This window comes from Pinus tabuliformis, chromosome 2_2 (genome assembly GCF_031772625.1).
Source record: "Pinus tabuliformis cultivar Carrire ecotype Pingquan chromosome 2_2, CPIR1, whole genome shotgun sequence".
In the NCBI taxonomy this organism is placed as follows: domain Eukaryota; kingdom Viridiplantae; phylum Streptophyta; class Pinopsida; order Pinales; family Pinaceae; genus Pinus; species Pinus tabuliformis.
Window position 1 is genome coordinate 111,550,770 of NC_142300.1, and position 21,203 is coordinate 111,571,972.

The 21,203-nt window shown below is 41.5% G+C and overlaps 1 protein-coding gene across 4 annotated transcripts in view; it reads right to left on the reverse strand.

Annotated features, from left to right (window-relative positions):
- The window catches only part of LOC149191613 (pentatricopeptide (PPR) repeat-containing protein), a 343,363-nt gene that overhangs the window by 183,064 nt on the left and 139,096 nt on the right, over positions 1–21,203 (reverse strand). For all 4 annotated transcript variants that reach the window (XM_089404363.1, XM_089404360.1, XM_089404362.1 and 1 more), the window contains one exon: positions 2,747–2,806. In XM_089404363.1, the coding sequence (XP_089260489.1) occupies positions 2,747–2,806 (60 nt within the window). The remainder of the gene's footprint in view (positions 1–2,746; positions 2,807–21,203) is intronic.

Sequence of the window (21,203 nt, forward strand, 5' to 3'; positions counted from 1 at the left end):
GTGGAATAAATGAGACTCAGTCTACTCCAGATAAATAATGCCTCGATATGCCCCCTTCTCATGAGAAATCGACCCCTATAATACCACAGCGTATGGCTCTTTGCTTAGATTTTATGATGATTGAACACAATCGTGAAGATTTGTCCGCACGTCCCTCCTGGAGAATACACAAAAGTTTGGCACTCGCTCAACAAACACAACTCCGCAAATAATTATTTGACTTCTTCACTTCGCACACTCCATCGCATTCTTCGTTGTGCTGGCGCAGTAATTTGGGTCTCTTTAAGCAAACGATTGGGTCCTGTAAATAAGATAATGTCGCTTCAGTCTTCTTCTACAGATCAACTCTCTCATTCAATCCGCATGCAGAAAATAATGCGGCCTTCAACACTCGTTCTTTGATTTGGAATGGTCTCGCCCTCTAATAATAACCAAGCTTCTGGAACCTACTTCTCCCACAGTTGACGTTTGGCCCTCGTAATCCAATTTGCCGTGGATGAAGACTTAGAGGGATGATATCATACCACGAATTGGTTCAAAATTGTGTCTGCGGATGTATAAATCAACCCTTCGACTTGCATGAAAATTATTCACAGCAGATTTAAACAAATCGTCCCATAAGCAAATATTTGACTCTAAACTTTAGACTTGGCGCTTTATCCAACAACTCCTCACCCACGAAAATGCAGTCATATGTAGGCTCTATTAGAGTTACGTTCCTTAGACTGGATACAATATGTACTTTCAAGGAATCAGTTCCAATTCAGTGATTGATCTTTAATTGATAACTGGACGACGCTAGCACCTGATCGCACAGCATGTGTACGCAACGCGCACAGGTACCCAACTTCTCATTGATTCTTCGTCGATCCATAAATTGGACCCACATATACCATTCTCCTCTCCCCTGTTGGATCCATCATCTTCCCACGTAAGCCCCCGCATATGCTATACGTGGACTACAATAAAAATCACAGCTTCTAATGGAACTTCTTGCCTTCAAAATTAGATACCGTTGGCATACACTAGATAAAGGGTCTCAGCACTTGGGTATTTGGAAATAATAATAATATCCAATCGCTTCAAAATTATACTACTTTATGCCAATCAACAATCAAGATTCGATCCAAGAAAAACCCTCGAACTGGTTGTAATTGGAAAACTGAAACCTGCAGGCTAACCCAAGATCAAGGCTCTGATACCACTGTAATGTTCCAAATCATAAATTTTTGGAACAAGCTCTTCACATAAAATTTATGATACATTTAACAGAAGATTGCCATGTAAAAATAAGCAAATAAAGCACTACAATCACATAACACAATGAACAGGAAATTCTCAGCTTTATTATATTAGAAGCGCTGGGGTTTACATGCAAATACAAGCCATATAGCTGAGATAAATGGCCTCAGACAGATGTACAATAATGCCGCAATCGGCCTCCAAAACACACTGAAAAACCAATACACTGCAACTTGTGAACCCTAAATGGATTCACCAAGGAAAGAAATGGGTGCTCACCCACTCTCACTGAATAACCCAGGGTTTCCGTCCTGGGGATACTGCTAGAGTAGAGAACCAGGTTCTCAACGTCACATACAAGAAATAATATCAAAACCAAGATGTCTCCAAATGATCTCCTCCTCCCTTTTTATAGATCTGATGGATAGATCTCCAAGCCTCTAGAAGCATCATATTTTATTATTTTATTATTATTCTAGAAGCTCCTCCATTAACTTTATCTTAAGTGACCTTTAATTTTATTTTATTTCACTTAAGTCATTTTTGGCCCTTTCTCTCCAATTAATTATTTTTCCTTAATTAAACGACTAAGTAAAATCATTTTTAATTAAAGAAAATGGCAAATCGCACACCATACTCCCTTCGGCCACTGGAAGTCTCTTCTCAGCATCCCATCATGTAGATCTTCTCGTTCCAGTTCCAACGAGCTATTAAACTGAGGTGTTCCATCAATTAAACTCCCCAAAAGCCACCTCGAGCATGATTAATTAAGTTATGCCCAATAATAATGTTGATTTTTGAAAGTTGTCGAAATGAGATGGAACGAAAGGCAAATTGTGTGGATGATGGAATATGCCAAGTGAATGCCATCAAATACCATACAAACTCCTCAAAATTCCATTGGGACCCCTGATGACATAACCCTGCTCCTTGAACTGGCCATCTTCTACCTTGGAAATCCACTCTCGCTGTACTATGTAGAAAAATTAAAATGGGGACATGACTTCTAATGTTGTTGCATTTTATCATATTTTATTCTGGGATATGACTTTGGCTACTTTTGTTATAGAGTAGTTTAGCTACCTTCATTTTATGCTTAACCCTTTACCTTGTATGAAATGCTTTGGCACTTCTTCAGTGTATAACTACTAGATTGTATTTTTGTGTCCCATTGACCTAATTTTTGGTCATTCGTGGACATTAATAAATGTATCATATTTTATCTTATCTGCTAGTCCTCCACATAAATGATAAAAATAAGATAGGAAGCAGAAGTTTATTTGCATGGACATCTACATCACCTACGTAGTAAGTGCATGCAACCAAATAAGTGCAACGTATCTACAAAGACAACTAAACATGCAGACAGACGAGTGTATTTTCAGAGAGTAAAACAACTTAAAAGATGCTCAGAATTGACAAATGATCCAGAATTGAATTCACTCTCTTTGAAACCAAGTCAACAGGAACTCAAGAGAAAATAGGATCAAGGAAGACACATTACTTTGGTATAAAGATGAATAAGACACCCATAGCTGATAACTGAAGGCTCCATGCCAGATTCCTGTATCCATGAAGAAAAGAATACCATTGTTTAACTCAAACAGAAAACCTCTGATGAAACAGAAAATAACAATCAGTCATTGGTAGCACATAGCTACTTATTTAACATTCACCTATTTTCTAGTTACGCATTGGAAGTTTGAAATACAATGCAGACATAGACATAGAAGAACATATCAAAATAGAACCTTCAAAATAACACGAGTAAAGGACCATTTTCTTCATAGTTGAGACCAATGTTACATTTATCGTCTCCAAGAATTTATTACTGAGGGTCCAGAATATAACTTTGGCAATGTAAGGAAAAATATCAGAAAATATTGGGAAACTTTAAAAATAATTAAAAATAAAAAATCATCGTTTTAAACATCTAAAGTAACAACAGCATCAAACAAACACATTGCTATATAAATATTAAATATGTAAATAAAACTGGTGTATAGGATGTCTGAGATGTCAAGTAGTACATCACACATCAATGTTGAAATATGATATCTGTCCTGAGTCACAAGTCCTAACAAGATGATACAAAATCACATCAAAACAAAAATAAATGCATCTCATGATATAAATCATGGCAATGAAAACAAAAGATTTCCACTTGTTTACTTGATGGAAAACAGTCACAGTATCATGATTCATTAGAGCTCAATCCCAGAACTCACTTCTGCGAATGAGAGTTAAACAACCAAGAATCTGGTTATAAGGTAAGATTGATGCAGGAACAGGAACAGGTGATAATTTTCATTGACTTGCAATAATTACTAAAACTATCACAATAATTTCAAAAGTTGAAATTATCACGATAATACTCACCAATATTATCGGCTTGGGGAATCGCCAACAAACATAACACTGGTTGAAACTAACATTGAACTGTAAGTGCACTGTTCCAAACCTTAATATAAGCATAAATGAAAAACTTTAAATAATATGTAAGAGCATGCGGTACAAGCACCAACTCTGAAATCTATGCAACAAGGAAAATTTCAATGTGGTGCTATTAAAGTATAATTTTTTAATATCTACAAGTTTAGATTTGAAACATGTTTCACAAAGTTTTCACAGAAGCAAGATGTAAATAAGTTCAAAAGGGAACTACATTAACTAATCATCCACTTTCAGCTTACTAATCTTCCACCCATGAATGTGTAAACCACCAGAAAGCATTTCTACCCCGTACAATCACTAAAATAGCGTAGATCTTCCACTATTAAAACATTATGAAGATCCTCTTCCAGGAAGATATGAACCCCCTCAACTCTAAGTCTAGCTGTCCCAACCAATTAACAACATCCTTCCTTGTGAGTTTTGCAAGACCATGTGGGTATTGGTGATGAATTTTTGGATGGCCTCTAAAGTCTTGACCTCAAGAAGACATTCCAAATTCCTTTATCAAGGGTTCACCAGGCTCATTCCTAAGAATTTCATGAGAGACTCTGTTGGGGAATGCAGCTTATTACACTGGTCACAATTGCTTATAAATAATGGCTACAACAATGTTTTTATAAATCAAATCAATTACACGGTATGTGATGCAATTGGATCATACTTGTTTTGTGCAAAACAAATTTATCCTTGACACTATGGCTTCAGTTTGGGAGGCTATGTAGGCATGGGCGACTAGCTAATAGTCACTTGTTCTCAAATTGACTTTTACAAGGCTTATGATTAGGTGGACTGGCCATTCATTCCAAAGATGCTGACTAGTTTGGGTTTTCACCTATGTTGTGGGGCAATAGTGAAAACTCTTTTCACGAACACTTTTTCCCTTTCATTAGTGTTTTCCTTCAAGCAACTACCTCAGAAACATGCTCCTATGGATGTGATTTGTTGTTGTCTTGATTAGATTCTGCTCATTAACCTCGGAACATTATTCTCTATACATCAGATGCATTCATGTGCTCATCAGTCCATATTCAATGGTATGTGAATCCTTGTGCCCTATACTCTCGATCTCAAATGTGCTAGATGATATCTCATGGCATTTCAATCTACAATTGGTATGGTTTTTCATAGAGTGGTCTCCTTACATAGAAGTGATGCTAAGGTTTTGCTAATGTTTTTGCAGCATCAGCAGACATTCACCCATGGGGTCATGCTGATTTGACTAGGGGAGAATAATACATTCACCCATGGGGCCATGCTGATTTAGCTAGGAGTGAGTGGCCCAAGGGCAGTGTTTCTCCCATGCAACCATATTGACTTGACTAGGGGACATTGGCCCATGATGCTCACATTGTGCTACGCGATGGGGTGATCTATTTTTTATAGAGCAGGTTTGAATTGTTTATTGATTGGGGTTTTTCACCCAATAGTGGGGTAAACAATTCTAGTCTAGCATTGATATAAGCTCCATTAGTGAAGAAGGGGTTTCTTGTAATGAGGTGCCCCTTGATGGGTCTCCACTCAACATTTGTAATATTCCAAATGGAAAAATACTGTAGGCAATAGAAGCAATGAACTAGCTACAACTACAAAATTCAGAAATGCAAAACCATGCACATTTGAACACGGAAATATAAACAAAACTCTGAGTCATTGTAATAATTTTGATAAATATGAGTACAATAAATGAGATCAAAGGAACCTGGGCTTACTACTGCAAGCTATGGCAAGAACCCAGGTGTGAATACAATGCTCAAATGCTGGAAAGATCACCCAGGAAGAACTGTGCATGCTGCTAGAAGGAAATTGGAGGAACTGCTCTGAAGAGTGCCCAGAATGAGCTGACACTCTAATAGTGAGTTCCCTTCTCTCCTCTATGTTAAAAAATGTAACTAGGTTCAGTCTTCATATTGACATATGATGTAAAGAAGAAAATAAAATTATTTTGTAATGCTTGAGCCATGGGTTTCATACTCAAGGAATTTTATTGTTAGTTGAAGCTCCCATTGTGAGATATTAGGTTTGGTCATCAAGTCATAAAAGTCTAGTGAGTCAATGTCAAGGATTGAAGACCCATTTGGGCATATTATACATTGTAAAAAGAGAATTTGTTTGAGTCATTAACCCTCCAAGACCATGTCACAATCTCTCCTTGCAGTAGGCCTACAAAAAGGTATAAGGATGATTCTAGAAAGGCATGTCGGCCTAGGCACAAGGTCAAGTCGACCTATATCACATGGGCAGTCCACTATATATAAAGCAACTCGGCATCACTTGAGGTAGAATTCAGTCAAGCATCTGAAACAAGAGAAGAGGCACGAGAATCATAAGGAGAGCAGCCACATAACCAACAAGAAGGAAGGGAAGGAGAGTGAAGTAATTTGAGACTGTTTTTGGGTCATCTTCCTCACGTGTGACAGAAACTAGGGTCTCTGCAATAGGGTTACACCACCCCTTATGGAAGCCAAGTAAAAGGTCACCAAACCTTCAATCTTGCTAGTCGAAATTACAAGAAGAAGCTCTCAAGCCAAGCGAAGGAAGAACACATCATAAAGGTCCATAATCCAGCCCACACATGTGATTTTGCAGAAAATTCAGGCAGCTGAAAGTTGTAGATCTGTGGAGGAAGGTCGAAACGCCAAAATAGCCGAAGTCAGTAGTGCTAGAAGTCAGTTTGACCAATGTTGACTTTGACAAGAAGGAGAAGCATTGAGAAAGGGTCTTGTGACTTGGCCTTGGAGAGGTCGTTGTGTCAAGGGTCTTGGTATTGGTATTCTTAACTTGAAATTTCTATAAGAAGAAGAATTCGTTTGGGTTTTCCTCTCAAGTTGGAGAGGTTTTGCCCCTGGCTGATCACCTACATTCTGTGTCTCTTGTCTCCTTATTGTTTATGCTTTGGTAACTGTTTGATGAAGAAAAACACTATAATAATCTAAAGAAGAACCTAATCTAAAGAAGTAAAAAGCATTCACAAGCAATTATCTTTACAAGAGAAATCACCTAATCCTAATGCCCTAGATTTCTCAACATGGTGTCAAAGCTAAGGTAACAAATCAAGGAAGGGCAGCCATCAAGAGACATTCAAGCATTCAAGGATTAAATCTCTAGAAGGGCATCAAAGCAGACCTAAAAGATCATCTCATTCTAAAAGCGTCTTGAAGTCAAGATCTACAAGGAAGTGTCAAAACCATAGATTGAAGAAGAAGTCTTGGGATCCTCACTCAAGTCATCATCAAAGAAAAGGACCTCAAAGACCCTATCTCTACTCAAGAAAGGAAGAACTTGGATTTGAAGGATCTTGAAGATTACTCATTCAAGAGTAGATAGATCAAGGGCGTTGTCATCATCAAAGATATCAAGGCAATCTCCCTCTCTTTGAAGCAAAGGATTTCATCTCAAAATAAATTCCTTATCCTTGAAGAAGATCATCCAAGAAGTATCAAGACATCATCAAGAAGTCATCAATTATCATCAATAAAGGGATCAAGTTGAAGAGTTCATCTTCACTTGACATGTAAGTATCTTTTTTTCTATAAGTAAATCTAGTAAAATTACTTCATTTTGAAAGGAGAACAACAAGTTGGTTGGGTCATCGAACTTCCTTGAATGGAAAAGGAGGATAGACTTAGTCCTCAAGGAAAATGAAGTTATTGATCATGTCAATGGCAAAGTCTCCAAAGCATCTGAAGGGCGAGCACTATCTAAATATATTAAAAAGGATCTATGGGCTCAAAGGATTCTTATAGAGTCCATCAAGAATTCCCTCATCCCCTATATAGCAGAGTTGGAGACATAAAAAGGGATATATGATAAGCTAGTAGACCTATTCTCTTGAAGCACGACAAGAAAAATCATATCACTAAGATCTTATCTATGCAAATTGAAAGCATCAAAGGATGAAGGGATATCTACATGTCTCACAAAAGCATCTCTTATAAGGAATCAACTTCAAGATCTAGGAGAGATGATATCCGATAGAGAAATGATTACCATTGTCCCAAATGCTCTAACTGATGAACAAAGAAACCTTGTATCAAAGGCTTATGAAGAGGAGAAAGCTATCCCATTCAATAATTTGTGGTCACTATGCAAGATTGAAGAAATCAAGTTGAAGGCAAAAAGTGATACAGGATAAGATGAGAAGGGTCAAACATTTGTTGTCATGTCAAGAAGCAAAGGGATATTTGGCAAAGTTGGTCCTCAGAAAAAGAAGAAGATCAATATGTCACATATCCAATGCTATGGATGTCAAGGATATGGACACTTCAAGAAAGACTGTCCTAAGTCCAAGAAGGAAAGCAATAAACAAACAAGGGAAGAAGCCCACATCACTGAAGAAGTGGAAGAAGTTGAAAAGGAGAAATTCAAGATGGAGGAAGTAAAATATCTTTACTATTGTTAAGATAGGTCTTCGTCACCTAAGTTCTTTTCAAGCTTATGTTGTAAAATATAACTATCATGGTAGGAATCATTAGAAGCATAATATGATGCATCATGTTAGGAGATGGCATCATAGAAGCATATGATTGAAAGCAAGAGCTCGTGACATCATCATAAAGAAGCATGAAAGATAGCTGAAATAGAAGTCTATGATTGTCATCTATAGAAAGACGTAGCTCTTGGTAACCTCATTAGAAGCATAAGTAGTATTTATGGGAAAAAGAAAGTCATCTAGCATAAATCTCATCATACATCATTCAAAAGGAGCAATTGCAAGATGAAGATGATCACAATCCTCTGTTGGAATCTTCATTGGAAGGTTCACCTATTGGAAGAAGCAAGTGTCTCGCCGGGAATTCCAACCTATATGGGTTTCATGGAATGATGGTATGATGTCAAAAGAAGTGAAGCAAATCAAGGAATTGAAGTTCTGTCAATCAAGGAAGTCTAGATGACCTAAAAGGATAATGAGGTATGTATGGTTGTATTTGATACAATAGATTCATGTCATATAGTTGCAGGTAACAAGGATCAATGTTGGAATTTCTAAGATTAACCCGTTATAAACCCTTCATGTACTTTACTGATTTATTCCTACCTACTTGTTCTGTTAATTAACAAGTTATTTACCATGTAAATACTGGAAATAAATACAAGTACATGCTCGTGACATTACAGATCATCGACTGAAGGAAACAAAACAAGCATACAAGTGACACCGTTGTTTTTGGACCAATGTCCTCAGAAAAACCCAATGCAGGAAAATCAGTGCAGCTATCTGAAGGTTTTATTATTATGCAGTTTCTTAATACAATCTGGGTGCCAAAACCAGCTCACCCAACAGAGAATAATCTCAGCAGTAGCACCTCTCTATTCGGAAGCAGATATTCCGACTGAAACCCCATATAAACACTCTGGCACCTTCACAGCTCCAATCTGCCCCACGAAACCCCAGCGTCAACACTTTCTGGCCCAGTGTTTGGCCTGCGTCAGCGTTTGGAGGCACTACGTCAGCCCTCTGGCCCTCTGCATCACCCATGCTAGCCCTCTGAGGCACTGCGCAGCTCCTGGCTGCCTCTGCGTGAGCCCTAGTTGGCTCTGCGTGAACCCCTGGCTGGTTCTGCGTCCCTCACTCTCGGCTACTGCGTTGATCCTCCTAGTGCTATCTCTGCCTCTCTGCTTCTGTATTCACTGCCCCTCAGCTGCAACTTTGATCACTCTCTCAACTTCCTCAGCAAACCCAGCCCCAGAAAGTCGAAATCTTGATCAACTCGGTGTGTTCTCCAAGTGACCCTCAAGCCTCCTCTTATACTTTTCTCGTTGACAAATCAACGGCCAAGATTAAGTCCCTAATCAACGGCTAAGATTAGATCTGGCTTGATCCATGACTTTTGGACCATTTTAACACAGTTTTATATTAATTCACATTAATATTTTATTTTCCCTAAGTTTAGACTTAGGGACTCCATTAAAAATATTAATTATTTTAATATCTCCCAAACTGTTTAGAATCTGCCCAAACCCTTTCTGGGTATTAGAGATCTCATGTGCCTTAGCCTCTCTAACAATTTTCATGGCTAGAGCACATCCGATGCTACCCAAAATCAACAATAAATGCTTTATCTCAACAGCATGATCAAAAGGAAGGATCTCTTCCTTTGAAAGGATGCAGGAAGGCATGGATCACACATTGCCTAGATGACATCAACATAATATGTCACCATATGAAATATAAGGTGGTTCACAATATTTGTAGGAGCTCTAATTGAAAGTTCCTGAAGACGAGATGTGTGAAGAAAGAAAGAGATCATGAAATATGCAACTATGGAGAAAGAAATCAACATCCAAGGACTAAAAGATTTGACTATGATATCTCCATGAAAGATATGAAGACCTTGATGAAGTCTGAAAAAGAAAGAGACCCTTGACAGTATATATCTTTTGGATATATGTCAATATGTATGCAGGATGTTCATGCTCACAAGAAGATGTCATGGTGAAAGACCATCACAAATGTAATTTTGATTTAATGTTCATTTCTTATTTTTGAATAATATTTGGATGGGCTTATGTAGGGTTGCTAAGTGAAAAGTTGCGGATGTCTTCTGCAACCAATGCTTGTTACCACTAAACTAGCAGGGGACCTAAGGGGGATCCCTAAAGGGAAAATGTTAGGCCAAGGGCAACAAATGGAGACTTAGCCCACTATCACCTCAGCTAAGGCTCCCTTCTATTTACGGACTTTCACCGATGGGAGGAGACCCGGTATGTATTGGGTCACCAATGAAGGATAAGTCAATGGATATGAGTGATCAAACCCTTTCTTAGAAAAGTTTGAAGGATAGAGCTTGCTTGCTTTCTAAGCAAGGTACTATGTGTTTGTAGGGAAAGGAAGAGAGGATTTTGAGGGTTAGGTTTATGGGAATTAGGCTTGTGAAGGAGTTCCCCAATCCCTAAAATCCTTGTTAGAATTGGTATCCCAGATGGTTCTTGAAGAATGGTCTTTTGAAGGAGCGAGACTACATGGGGCCAAGTGGATCCGATCTAGGATATGAGGAAGGTATGAAGCAACCATTGATATTCTTACCCTAGACAAGGTGGGGGAAAGCATCAAGAGAAGAATTTCACTTGAAGATGTTGTCTTGACCCTATAAAGTACTAGCCTTGGGAATGGCAGGTCAAGTTTTGATCTTGAAGCTAGGGCTTGATTTTTCCTCCAAATCCACCATTAGAATGGCTTCAAAACTGAAGGAGGTCTAGAGGAAAGGCCAGCGCGGGAGACTCTAGGAGATCGAATTTTTTTTATGGCTAGTTTGTCGGGAATTGATGCCCTAGTCACCCCAATATGGCTAGTCCCAGAAGGATGTGAGAAAATGTGGATTTTAGTGACCACCCTTGGTAGATCAGTGCCTTAAACTTTGGGAGAATGGAGAGTACGTTGAGTAAGAGTAAAATTTCTTGGTTCCCGGCCTCAAGATCACCTCATTTGCCTTCTAGGCCAAGAAGAAGCAACCCTGCAGCTTTTATAGTTCAATGTGAAAGAGAAATGGCTTGTCAAGGTCAAATTTTACTCCTAGGAAATTTTGCTCCTATTACATGGCCCATACATTGAATGAAATGTTATAATAGAGACAAATTCTACAATATTAGGCAGTAAATGCATGCAACAATTATGCCCTAGAACAGCGAAAATCCTAGTCCAACATATATGACATAAGTAAACAAGAATAACATCAAAGGCACATACTTACATGTAATAGAGTATATCTAGTCATTCACAATTGACAATAAAGAAGCTCTAAGAGAAGATAGACCAATAACCATACATCAAAACCCATCCATAAATCTCCAAATAATCCTTCGAAAAAGTGCGAAAATCTCAAGAGAGATAAGAGATCCAAAACCAAGTGATGATGAGAAATGAACTCGTCCCACTCCTATTTATACACAACTTAGGAGTTCAAATTAGTCTCCTTGGCCTACATAAACCCAAAAATAAAATAATGTGCTAATAATACAACTTTTGGTGACAAGCCCACCAAACTAGCTCGTAAACAAAAAAGTAAGCCTCTCAAGAGGTCAAATAATAATCTGTGCACGTCGTAGGGCCCTCTAAGACGTCTAATGAGGTCCATGTGTGCCACAATGAAGAATAGGACCCTCAAAAGCAATGGGCAAGGGGTTGGCCCTTGTAATAACTTGTGGTGCTCCAAATGACATGTGGGAGCACACAAGTGTCCTCATGGGTCTCCAAACAAATCAAAGATGCATGTAGATTGCCTGCAAGGGCTAGGATGATGGTGTAGGTGATGCCACATCATCGTGCAAGTCCTGGATCATCTGCCAAGTGTATGGTGTAGATTGGGGCCAGCTGGGCATGATGGATCAGGTGCATCTTCATCGTCCAATAAGTGAACCACGAACAATCTCTGAATGGTTGTGGGATTCCATGGACTGCAATTTGCTATTGTGGAGTCCCATGGCTCTCAACGCTCACCCTACATGTGCCAATGTAGCCCTCTGGAGGATTAGGACCCCGTATAGGGAGACCAAACCCAAATGGAAACGATCTACAATCCTCCAAAAGATCCATGTGTCCCCTAGCTTTCCAGTACAACAACTCATTAGAGGAATCGAGTAACTGAGCTAACCATGGACCACAGGTGGGGACTCCATAATGGCTTGCCCTTCCATAATGGGCTTCGAGATGTGCCAATGTCACCTAAACTCCAAATGGGGTTAACCAAGTGCCCTATTAAGTGGTTTCTACTTCTAAAGGGGATAATATAGTCAAGGTGCATCCTTCAAAAGGTGGTGGCATGTGGCAGATAAGTGAATAAAGTAGGGGATGAGAAGGGGCAACCCTGGGTCACATGCTGGGGTACAAGGGTAGCTTATAAGAGGGAAACCCGCACTTTGGTTTATAATGTATGGGAGGGAGCAATCGTGGTACATGAGGTTGGGACAATCATCGGTTCCTATATGATGAAGAAGGCATGTCGGAACCAGGGTAGAGCTCATGTATTGGCTTTTGCCCACGTGCTAAATGTTTTTGTCCTGGCCATCTTTTGCATTTTGTGGTACTTTTCTTATTAAATGTGGTCATATATGCTTTTAACATTCTTTTCAACTGCACCAACCTCTGGGCTTCATTCCAGGCCATGACCCAAGGTGTGGGCCAGGGGAAGGGGCAAGGTAACACTATGTGGACCTAATGGAGGGATGTGGACCCGGTTGGGAAACAAGACGAATGGGGCAATAATGGATGGAAAGAAGGTAATATAAGCGGATAAGGGAGCGGGACCACACAACCAAAATCACAGTTTCCCATGAAATACCATCCCTAGAACCAAATGATCAATAAAAGATATCCCACGGGACTAGAATCCAAGGTTATTTCTTAAAAGGGGGCTAGGGGGACAGCAGCACAGACCTAGCCCATTCTTTCCGCCGAATCCCCCCATTAATCCATGCCCAGAAGTGTCCATGATAAGCAAACTACAATATTTAATTTCAAAATGACAAGGCATACCTTTAGATTCGGGAGGCCCGCCTTCAAACATACGATCAACACAGATAGGTGAGGGACCACATGGTTGGCTCAGGTGGTGGAAAAGATGGCACAATGAGCTAGCTAGTGGCTGCAAAGGGTTGTTGGCTATCGGCTGAGGACCATCTTGGAGAAAAAATTTATCCTAGGGATATCACCCACAAGCTCTGATACCATCTGTCATGCCCCCACACTAGTTGTGACTCAATTTCCACTTGTGGGCGAGGTGCGGCACCGCCCAACCTTTTCATTTCAACACTACTACGATTCACGAACTACGCCTATCACCAACACTTAGCCAATTCTTCATTAAGTCTTTACAATGCAGCGGAAATAACTTCTTCAATTATCTTAACTTCTTCAATTATCTTTGTTCCATTAATCTTTCATATGCAACGAAATCATCAATAACACAAGTATACACACATATACTTGGGAGGGGAAACTCCCCGTTAAGTATGCCCAACAATATTACACAACTATGAAAATATACTTTACAATTTACAATTTTTACAAGTGTTCAGCCTTCAATACTTGGCCTACACAATTCTCCAAAAATCATGGCAATCGTGTCACAGTCGTGCAGCACGTGTCAGTCGCACTACTACCCACGACTCATTCACTGAACTACTCAACACTGATGTAAATTGCCTGCACGATTCTCCTGAACCATGTCACAGCCTTTTGTCGCACTTCTACCTATTGTCGCACTTTTCTACCCGTCACACAATTCAGCCGCACTATGGCCCAACATTGTTGCCTATGGTGGAAACCACAAGTTTTTTCCCTGCAAATACATTCAGCATTGACCCGACCTGCTCGTTTATGTAGGCGCATGACCTGTTGCCCATACGTGCAGCCCACGGCCCTGCCCCTACAACTTGACTCTCGTTCGGCGGTCTGAACGACCTTCTGCCCAGAAACCTGACTCTGCCATAAACCACAACTCACCCCGAATGCACCTTGAACTGCCTGATTGACTCGGCCTGTTCACGACTCGACCTGCGGCTAAATCCTCCGTTCAACTCCTTCCCTTCGCATTTGTTCTGATGCTTGGATGACTGAATGATGCCTTAGCTCGAATGGCAACATCCCATATTTATACGATCTCCATCGATGTCCTTTTAGCCAACCGACACACCTCTACATTTGGCCATGGGTCGGCCCATCACCATTTTTGCCCAGCCGACCTGCCAACATTACATGACACCCCCCTTCAGTCCGTCGTGTCGCCCAACTCGTCACACTTCTCCACGGGTCAGCTCATTCACCCGTTTTGTGCAACTTACCTCCATACAACCGTCCAAGTTAATTGTTCAGATGTGTTCACCGCCCAACTACCCAACTCGGCCAACACATGGGTGCCTCCCCCACCAGGGCGCGTGCTCACCCGAGCGCTCGATTCGGGTCACCGGGCGCGCCCTCACCCGATGACTCCCCACCTATCACACATAACCAACCGAGTCGCCTTTAACCGCATGCTCCACCTGAGTCGCCTTTAACCAAACGCTAGCATCTATCGCACATCTAGGCGTGCCCATACTACGGGTTCAGTTTTTCGACTCTCTCAGGCTCTCCCGACTCGAAGCCCTCACACCATGGATACCATCAAGTGTCGCTCTTCCGCGTACTCGTTGATCCTGGGTGAACTACACCCAAAGATATGCTTGGTATCAAGGCCTCAAGTTGGCGAGCGCCAGAGAGAGTCAAAAAACCAACGATCGCGATTAAAGGCGTGCGGGTGCGCTTGAGATGTGTGGCAGGCACCCGTGTTCGTTTAAAGGCAACTTAGGTTGGAGTATTCAGTTAAAGGCGACTTGTAGGTGGCGATCAATTATGTACGACAACGGCCGCACACATAGCCGGCGCGTCGTGTTGGGCAAGCGCCAACCGATTACCACAGGTGAGTTGTGCAACAAGCGACCAATGGACGAGTTGAGGAGAGCATGCATGGTGGGCAAGCGGACGCGTTGGGCAAGGGCGCATCGGGTGACCCGAGTCGGGCGTCCACACGAGCGCACACACGAGGCGGGCAGGGCACCCATGTGCAGGCCGAGTCATGTGAGAATGTTGGACAACGTGGGCTGACCCACGAGTGGCAATGATGAGCGACATGGATTTATATGACAGGGTCGACATGTTTATACATGGGCAAGCCAACTTACATTCATAACCCAAGCAGACCCTTGGCGGAATGAAGGGACGCGTCGTTTGGATGGACATGACCATGACACGTCCATATAAATATGGAGTGGTGTGGGGGGGAGTTAAGGCATCAACTCATTCGATCATCTAAGCATCAATGTAGAGCGAGAAACAAAGTGAAGGAGCCGAAGAAGGGGACCATGCAGACAAGCGGAATTGTAGAGCGTAGGGGTCAAAGTTTACCCGTGGTATAGTTCGAGGTTTCCTGAAGTGAACGGATCGGTAGGCAGTATTCGGGTGAATAGGGTTGCATGACGCAGGGCGCATTCAGACCCGCAAGCAGAACAGTGTTCGGGAGTCGGGTTGTTACACGTGGTGTAGACTCGTGGGCAGTGGTGTTCAGTGTACAGTTAGGGCGCGGGTGAACGAGGCGGCTACGGCGGACCTGCGAGTGGAACATCGCCGGGTAGCAGTGCGATAGCACTCAAGTGAAGTGTCGAACGGCAACAGGCAGGTACATGACCCAAGTGTTGGACGATACGACATGCAGGTTGACACGAGTGTGGGCACAACGTGCAGAGTTGGTCACGGGCTGAACGGTAGTTCAAGTAACTCGTGCAAGGTGTGAATGGGCAGCACAACAGAGTATTTGGTGGGCACATTTTGATAGAAGAAGTGTGCAGGCTGAGGTGTTGCCAACTACACGATTGTAAAAGTACTTTTGTACAATTGAATTACAGAAATATATATATTGATATTGGGCAGACTCAATTATATGGGAGTTGCCCCTCCCACATATGTTTATGTGTTTATGATTTCCGTTGTACATATATATGATTGGTTATATGGTTAATTGAAGAAGTTTATTTCCGTTGCATTGATAACACTTGAAGATAAAATTGGTGAAGATGCCTGTAGATCGCCAACAAGGGCTAGGATGATGGTGTAGTTGATGCCACATCATCGTGCAAGTCCTAGAACATCTGCCAAGTGAATGGTGAATATCTAGGGCCAGTTGGGCATGATGGATCGAGTGCATCTTCCTCGTCCAATAAGTGAACCACCAGCAATCACTGAATGGATGTGGGGATCCATGGACTGTTCTTTGTTGCTGTGGAGGCCCATGGCTCTCTACACACACCCTAAATGTGCAAATGTAGCCCTATGGGGTCAACCACCTACAAATATGCATAAGATTCATTGCATCCCCGTGCCTTCCAGCACACCAAATTATTAAAGAAATCAAGTAAGAGATTTTATAAACCATGGATAACAAGTGAGCACTTCATAATGGCATGCCCTTCCATAATGGGATTTGGCATGTGCTAATGTCTCCCAGCACCAAATAAGGTTAACCAGGCATCCTATTAGGTGGTTTCTACCTCTAAATGGGGTGGTATGTCTGTAGTACATCCTTCAAATGGTGGTTGCATGTGGCATAATGATGGAACAAAGTAGGGAATGAAAGGGGGAAACCTAGATCACATGCCATGGTACAAGGGTAGCTAATAAAAGGGAAGTCCACACTTGGATAAATAATGTGTAGGAGGGAGCAATCATGGTGCATGAGTTACCTCAGCCTTGATTTTTCCATCCTTCTTCATATGGCTTTTGACTTTTTATGATTTACTTTGGTTAACTGCTCGAGGCTCTAGGTAATGAGGGCATGATGTGTAAAGTATAACACTGGATACCCCCTTATAAGGTGGCGCATTTCATCGCCCACCGGGGGTTAGGACAATCATGGGTTCGTGAATGATAAAACCTCATCAAAGGCCATGTAGGAACCAAGGTGATGGACATGGAATGGGGTAGAGCTCATGTCATGGCTTTTGCCCACGTGCTAAATGCTTTTGTCCCGACAATCTTCTGCATTTTGTGGTACAATTTTTTGTTGAATGTGGCCAATTATGCTTTTTCTTTTTCTTTGAGTTGCATCAACCTCCGAGCATCATTCCAGGCCCGACCCAAGATGTGGGGCAAGGGGAGGTTATGGCTGACCCTATGTGGACCCAGTGGAGGAATCTAGACCTAGGTGGGAGGAGAGATGATTGGGGTTGTAATGAGTGGAATGGGAGTAATATATGTGAATCGGGGAGCGGGACCACCCAATCAAAATTAGGGTTTCCCATGTAGTACCATCCATAAAACCAATAGGTCAGTCAAAGAGATCCCACGGGACAAGGGTGCAAGGCTAACATCCTAAAAGAGACCTAGGGGGCAAGAGCACAGACCTACACCACTCTTTCCGCCAAATCCCCCCATTAATCCATGTTCAAATTTTCCATGATAAATAAACTAGAATACTCAATTACCAAATAACAAGGCATACCTTTAGGTTTGGGAGGCCCACCTTCAGAAATACGATCATGATAGATGGTTGAGGGACCACATGGTTGGCTCAAGTGGCGGAGAAATGGCACATCGAGCTAGTTGGTAGCTGCGAGGGGCTACTAGCTATCGGCTGTGGACCACCATGGAGTAAAATTTTCTCCTAGGGATATCACCCACAAAATGGTAGGTAACAGGCCCTTTAGACTTCTTGAAGTTTCCTTTGTTCTTGTGATGAGCAGAATAGGCATTTGAAACTTTCTCCACTTCATTCTCTTTGTTGCTTACTAGAGAAATTTTGACTTCTTCTTGACTACATGCATTCCATAGTTGTTTGAATGTAGGAGTTTCCTTCCAACTGTTGAGACCAGATGAGAAGGCACTCCAAGATGTTGGTAGTCCTAGAAGTGCAGTGATTACAAGCTCCTTTTTTGGTACTATCTCATTGATTGCCTAGAGTTCATATCTGATTCTAGTTATTCTCACAAAGAAGGATGCCACACTGTCTTCTTTTGTCATCCTTATAGATCTTAGTTCATTCTTAAACCTTGCTATTTGACCAAGATTCTTGATTGTGAATAATTTGGATAATGCCACATGCATCTCTTGAGCAGAATCTATGGTGGATATATATGGGATGAGGTTATCCTTTATTCCATCGATCATTAGCGTCATGGCCAATATTTTCGTTTCCCTGAACTTTTCTTTTTTTGCATCACTTGACACACTTGTAGGCTTCTTTACCTTTCCTTTGACTAGATCCAAGACTTTATTCTTTTCAAGGATGAGGCCTATCCTCTTCTTCCATGCCCTATAGTCAGATGCTCCTTCTAGTTTGTTTTCTCCCTTCATTGAATTAGACATTGTCCTTGAAGGTGGTAGGCTTGACTTCTTATATGATCCTTTTGATGACCTTTATTCAAACTTCTTAAAATTCCTTATTCTCCTTTCAATAGATCTTCAAGCTGTCTTTTTCCTTCTTCTTCACCTTAGCTCTGAAACCATATTAGAAAACTAGAAAGGCAGAAAGATTTTCTTTATATTGATAATTACTTGTCATATTCTTATGTTTTCTTATGTTCTTCTTTTATCTTTTAGTTCAGCAAGCAATTACCAAAACAATAGCACAAAGATCATACACACCAGATGTAGGTGGACAGCCTAGGCAAAACCCCCATCTAAGGGAAAACCCATTCAACAACTCTTCCTTAATAATTTCACAAGATGATCCAAGACGCTTGACCTAGACACAGACTTCCTCCACACCAAGTCAGCCCTTTCTTCCTTCTACATATGATAACCCTTTCAGCAACAACTTCAACCTAGCAATAACAACTGGCAGCAACAACTGAACTTCGATCTAACAGAACTTCGACCCAACAGTAACCCAGCAAAATCTTCTACCCAACAGTTAGCCCAAACAAACTTCGACCTTTTTCTGGAAAATTCACATGAGTGAGAGAGATGTTCTAGAAATTCGACCTTCCAACAATTCTTCCCCTTCTTCTGCAACTTCGCACTTGTTTTGCTCCTCTTGGATATCGAGCTAGTGAGTGAGTATCCTCCAAATGAATTGAACTACTCCAATATACTGGCTTCTGGTAAGGTCAAATTACCTTGTTTGAGGCCGACTTGGTGTGGAGGTGACAAATAACTTATTCAACTCAATAATAGTTTTTTTACATGATTCAAAAGCCCAAGAAGGGTCTCTTTAAATGGACAATGACTCTAATGACTCAGTATAAATCCTAGAAGTCCTCAATGGGGAGTCGGGGACTTTGACCTAAAACATGATGACCCAAGCATGAAACCCATGGTTTAATAAGTCATAATAATAATAATTATTATTATTATTTTTTTAATTCTTTTGATAAATACATTTCATTACAACTCAAATACAATTATGAAGACTGAACCTAGTTACATTCTTCAACCCAATATACCAATGAAAGAGCACCCTCCTACCAGCTCCTACCAGAGTAGGCTAATCACCCTGTGACTCCACTCACAGTCAATATGCCAAGACCATTCATGAAATTTGTCTGCTTCCCTGTCAAACCCTCTTGTCACTAGTGTTGCCTGAGGCTCTGATAGAGATCTAAAAATGTGTGCGCCCAAACGTCGGATCCATCACAGAGCTACTACCATCACCTACCGACTCTATGATGTGATGGGAAATCCCACCAGGATCCCCAACAACAGTCTGGCCTTCGAGTCCCTCTGGTAGTCCATGTCCTCTGCAGAAATGTGGCCATGGATGTATCCAACCGCCTAGCCTGCTCCATCGGGTACCATCCCAATACCTCTCGACATCCAATCCCAAAGGAGGTATGGAATGTACAATCCCCTGTGGAAGGAACAAGCCCTCCAAGCTGATGCGGTGTCATACTCAGCTCATGTCGCTCAGTCTTGCTAACATGGCCATCCCCTTGAGTATGTCTAGATAACTCTGCCTCCCTTAATCCAATGCGTAAGGGTGGGCTAATAACACTATAGATCCCGTTAGTGTGCCTCTGAAACGAACTGTGTTGAAATCCCAATGTGTGGTCTCTATGTTGCCCCTCATCAGTGGCTAGTGTGAAAATTCCTAGGATCTAACAGCCTTAGGAATCCTACTGCAGCCAACTGAATCTACTTCACCTAGATTGTAAATTACATTACAAGCTTATTTCAGATTTCTTCATGAAACATTGAAGTAAATTACTGAAGCAGCCTACACCAATTAAATATGATTCTGAAACATAGAAACTAAGCAAGGAAAATAGAAACACATAGGACATAGTTATTTTTGGACAAAAGTCCCCGGAAAAACCCAATGCGGGAAAACTGGTGCAGCAACTCTGAGGGTTTATTATTATTAAGCAGTAGAAAAATTTGAATACATCATTGAATACCTCATAGGGTTATTCAGTTACAGAGAGAAATACTAGCAGAAGCTTTGTGAGTTTTACCTCACACAATCACTAAGAAATCCTGGTTGATCCAGCCCCAAACCGACTGCCCCCGGCTTTTCTGGCCGCGTCTCTGCAGTGTCTGCATCAGCCCAGCGTCAAGCTCTCTGGGTGTTGCGTCACTTCTCTGGCTGGTCGATCTACTGCCCAGGAAATTCGATTTCTGCCTCCTGGTCTCACACCCCGGCTCCCGGCTTCTGAAAATCGAATTCCTCTGCAAATTTCGGACTCTTATCTCTCCCTTTGCGTTGCTTTTGTGTGTCCCTCCTAGCCCTGCGTCAGCCTCTACGTCAAGGATGCTGGATTACTGACTTCCTCTCTCTACTGATGATTCTCCGGCTGAGAATCTCTCTCTCTTCGGAAGCTGCTATCTTTTCCCCTCTGCTGAAAGAGATCTACTCAATCAATTTTTCCTCCTGAGAACTTCTCACTTCAGAAAATCGATTTTCTTAATCTCTCTGTGTATTTTCCAAATGACCGTCAAGCCCCTTCTTATATCTTCCATTGGACAACCAACGGCCTAGAATAAATCACAATTAAAGGCTCATATCGTTTTGGCTTGATCCATGGATTTTTCTAGAAGTTTCACCCCT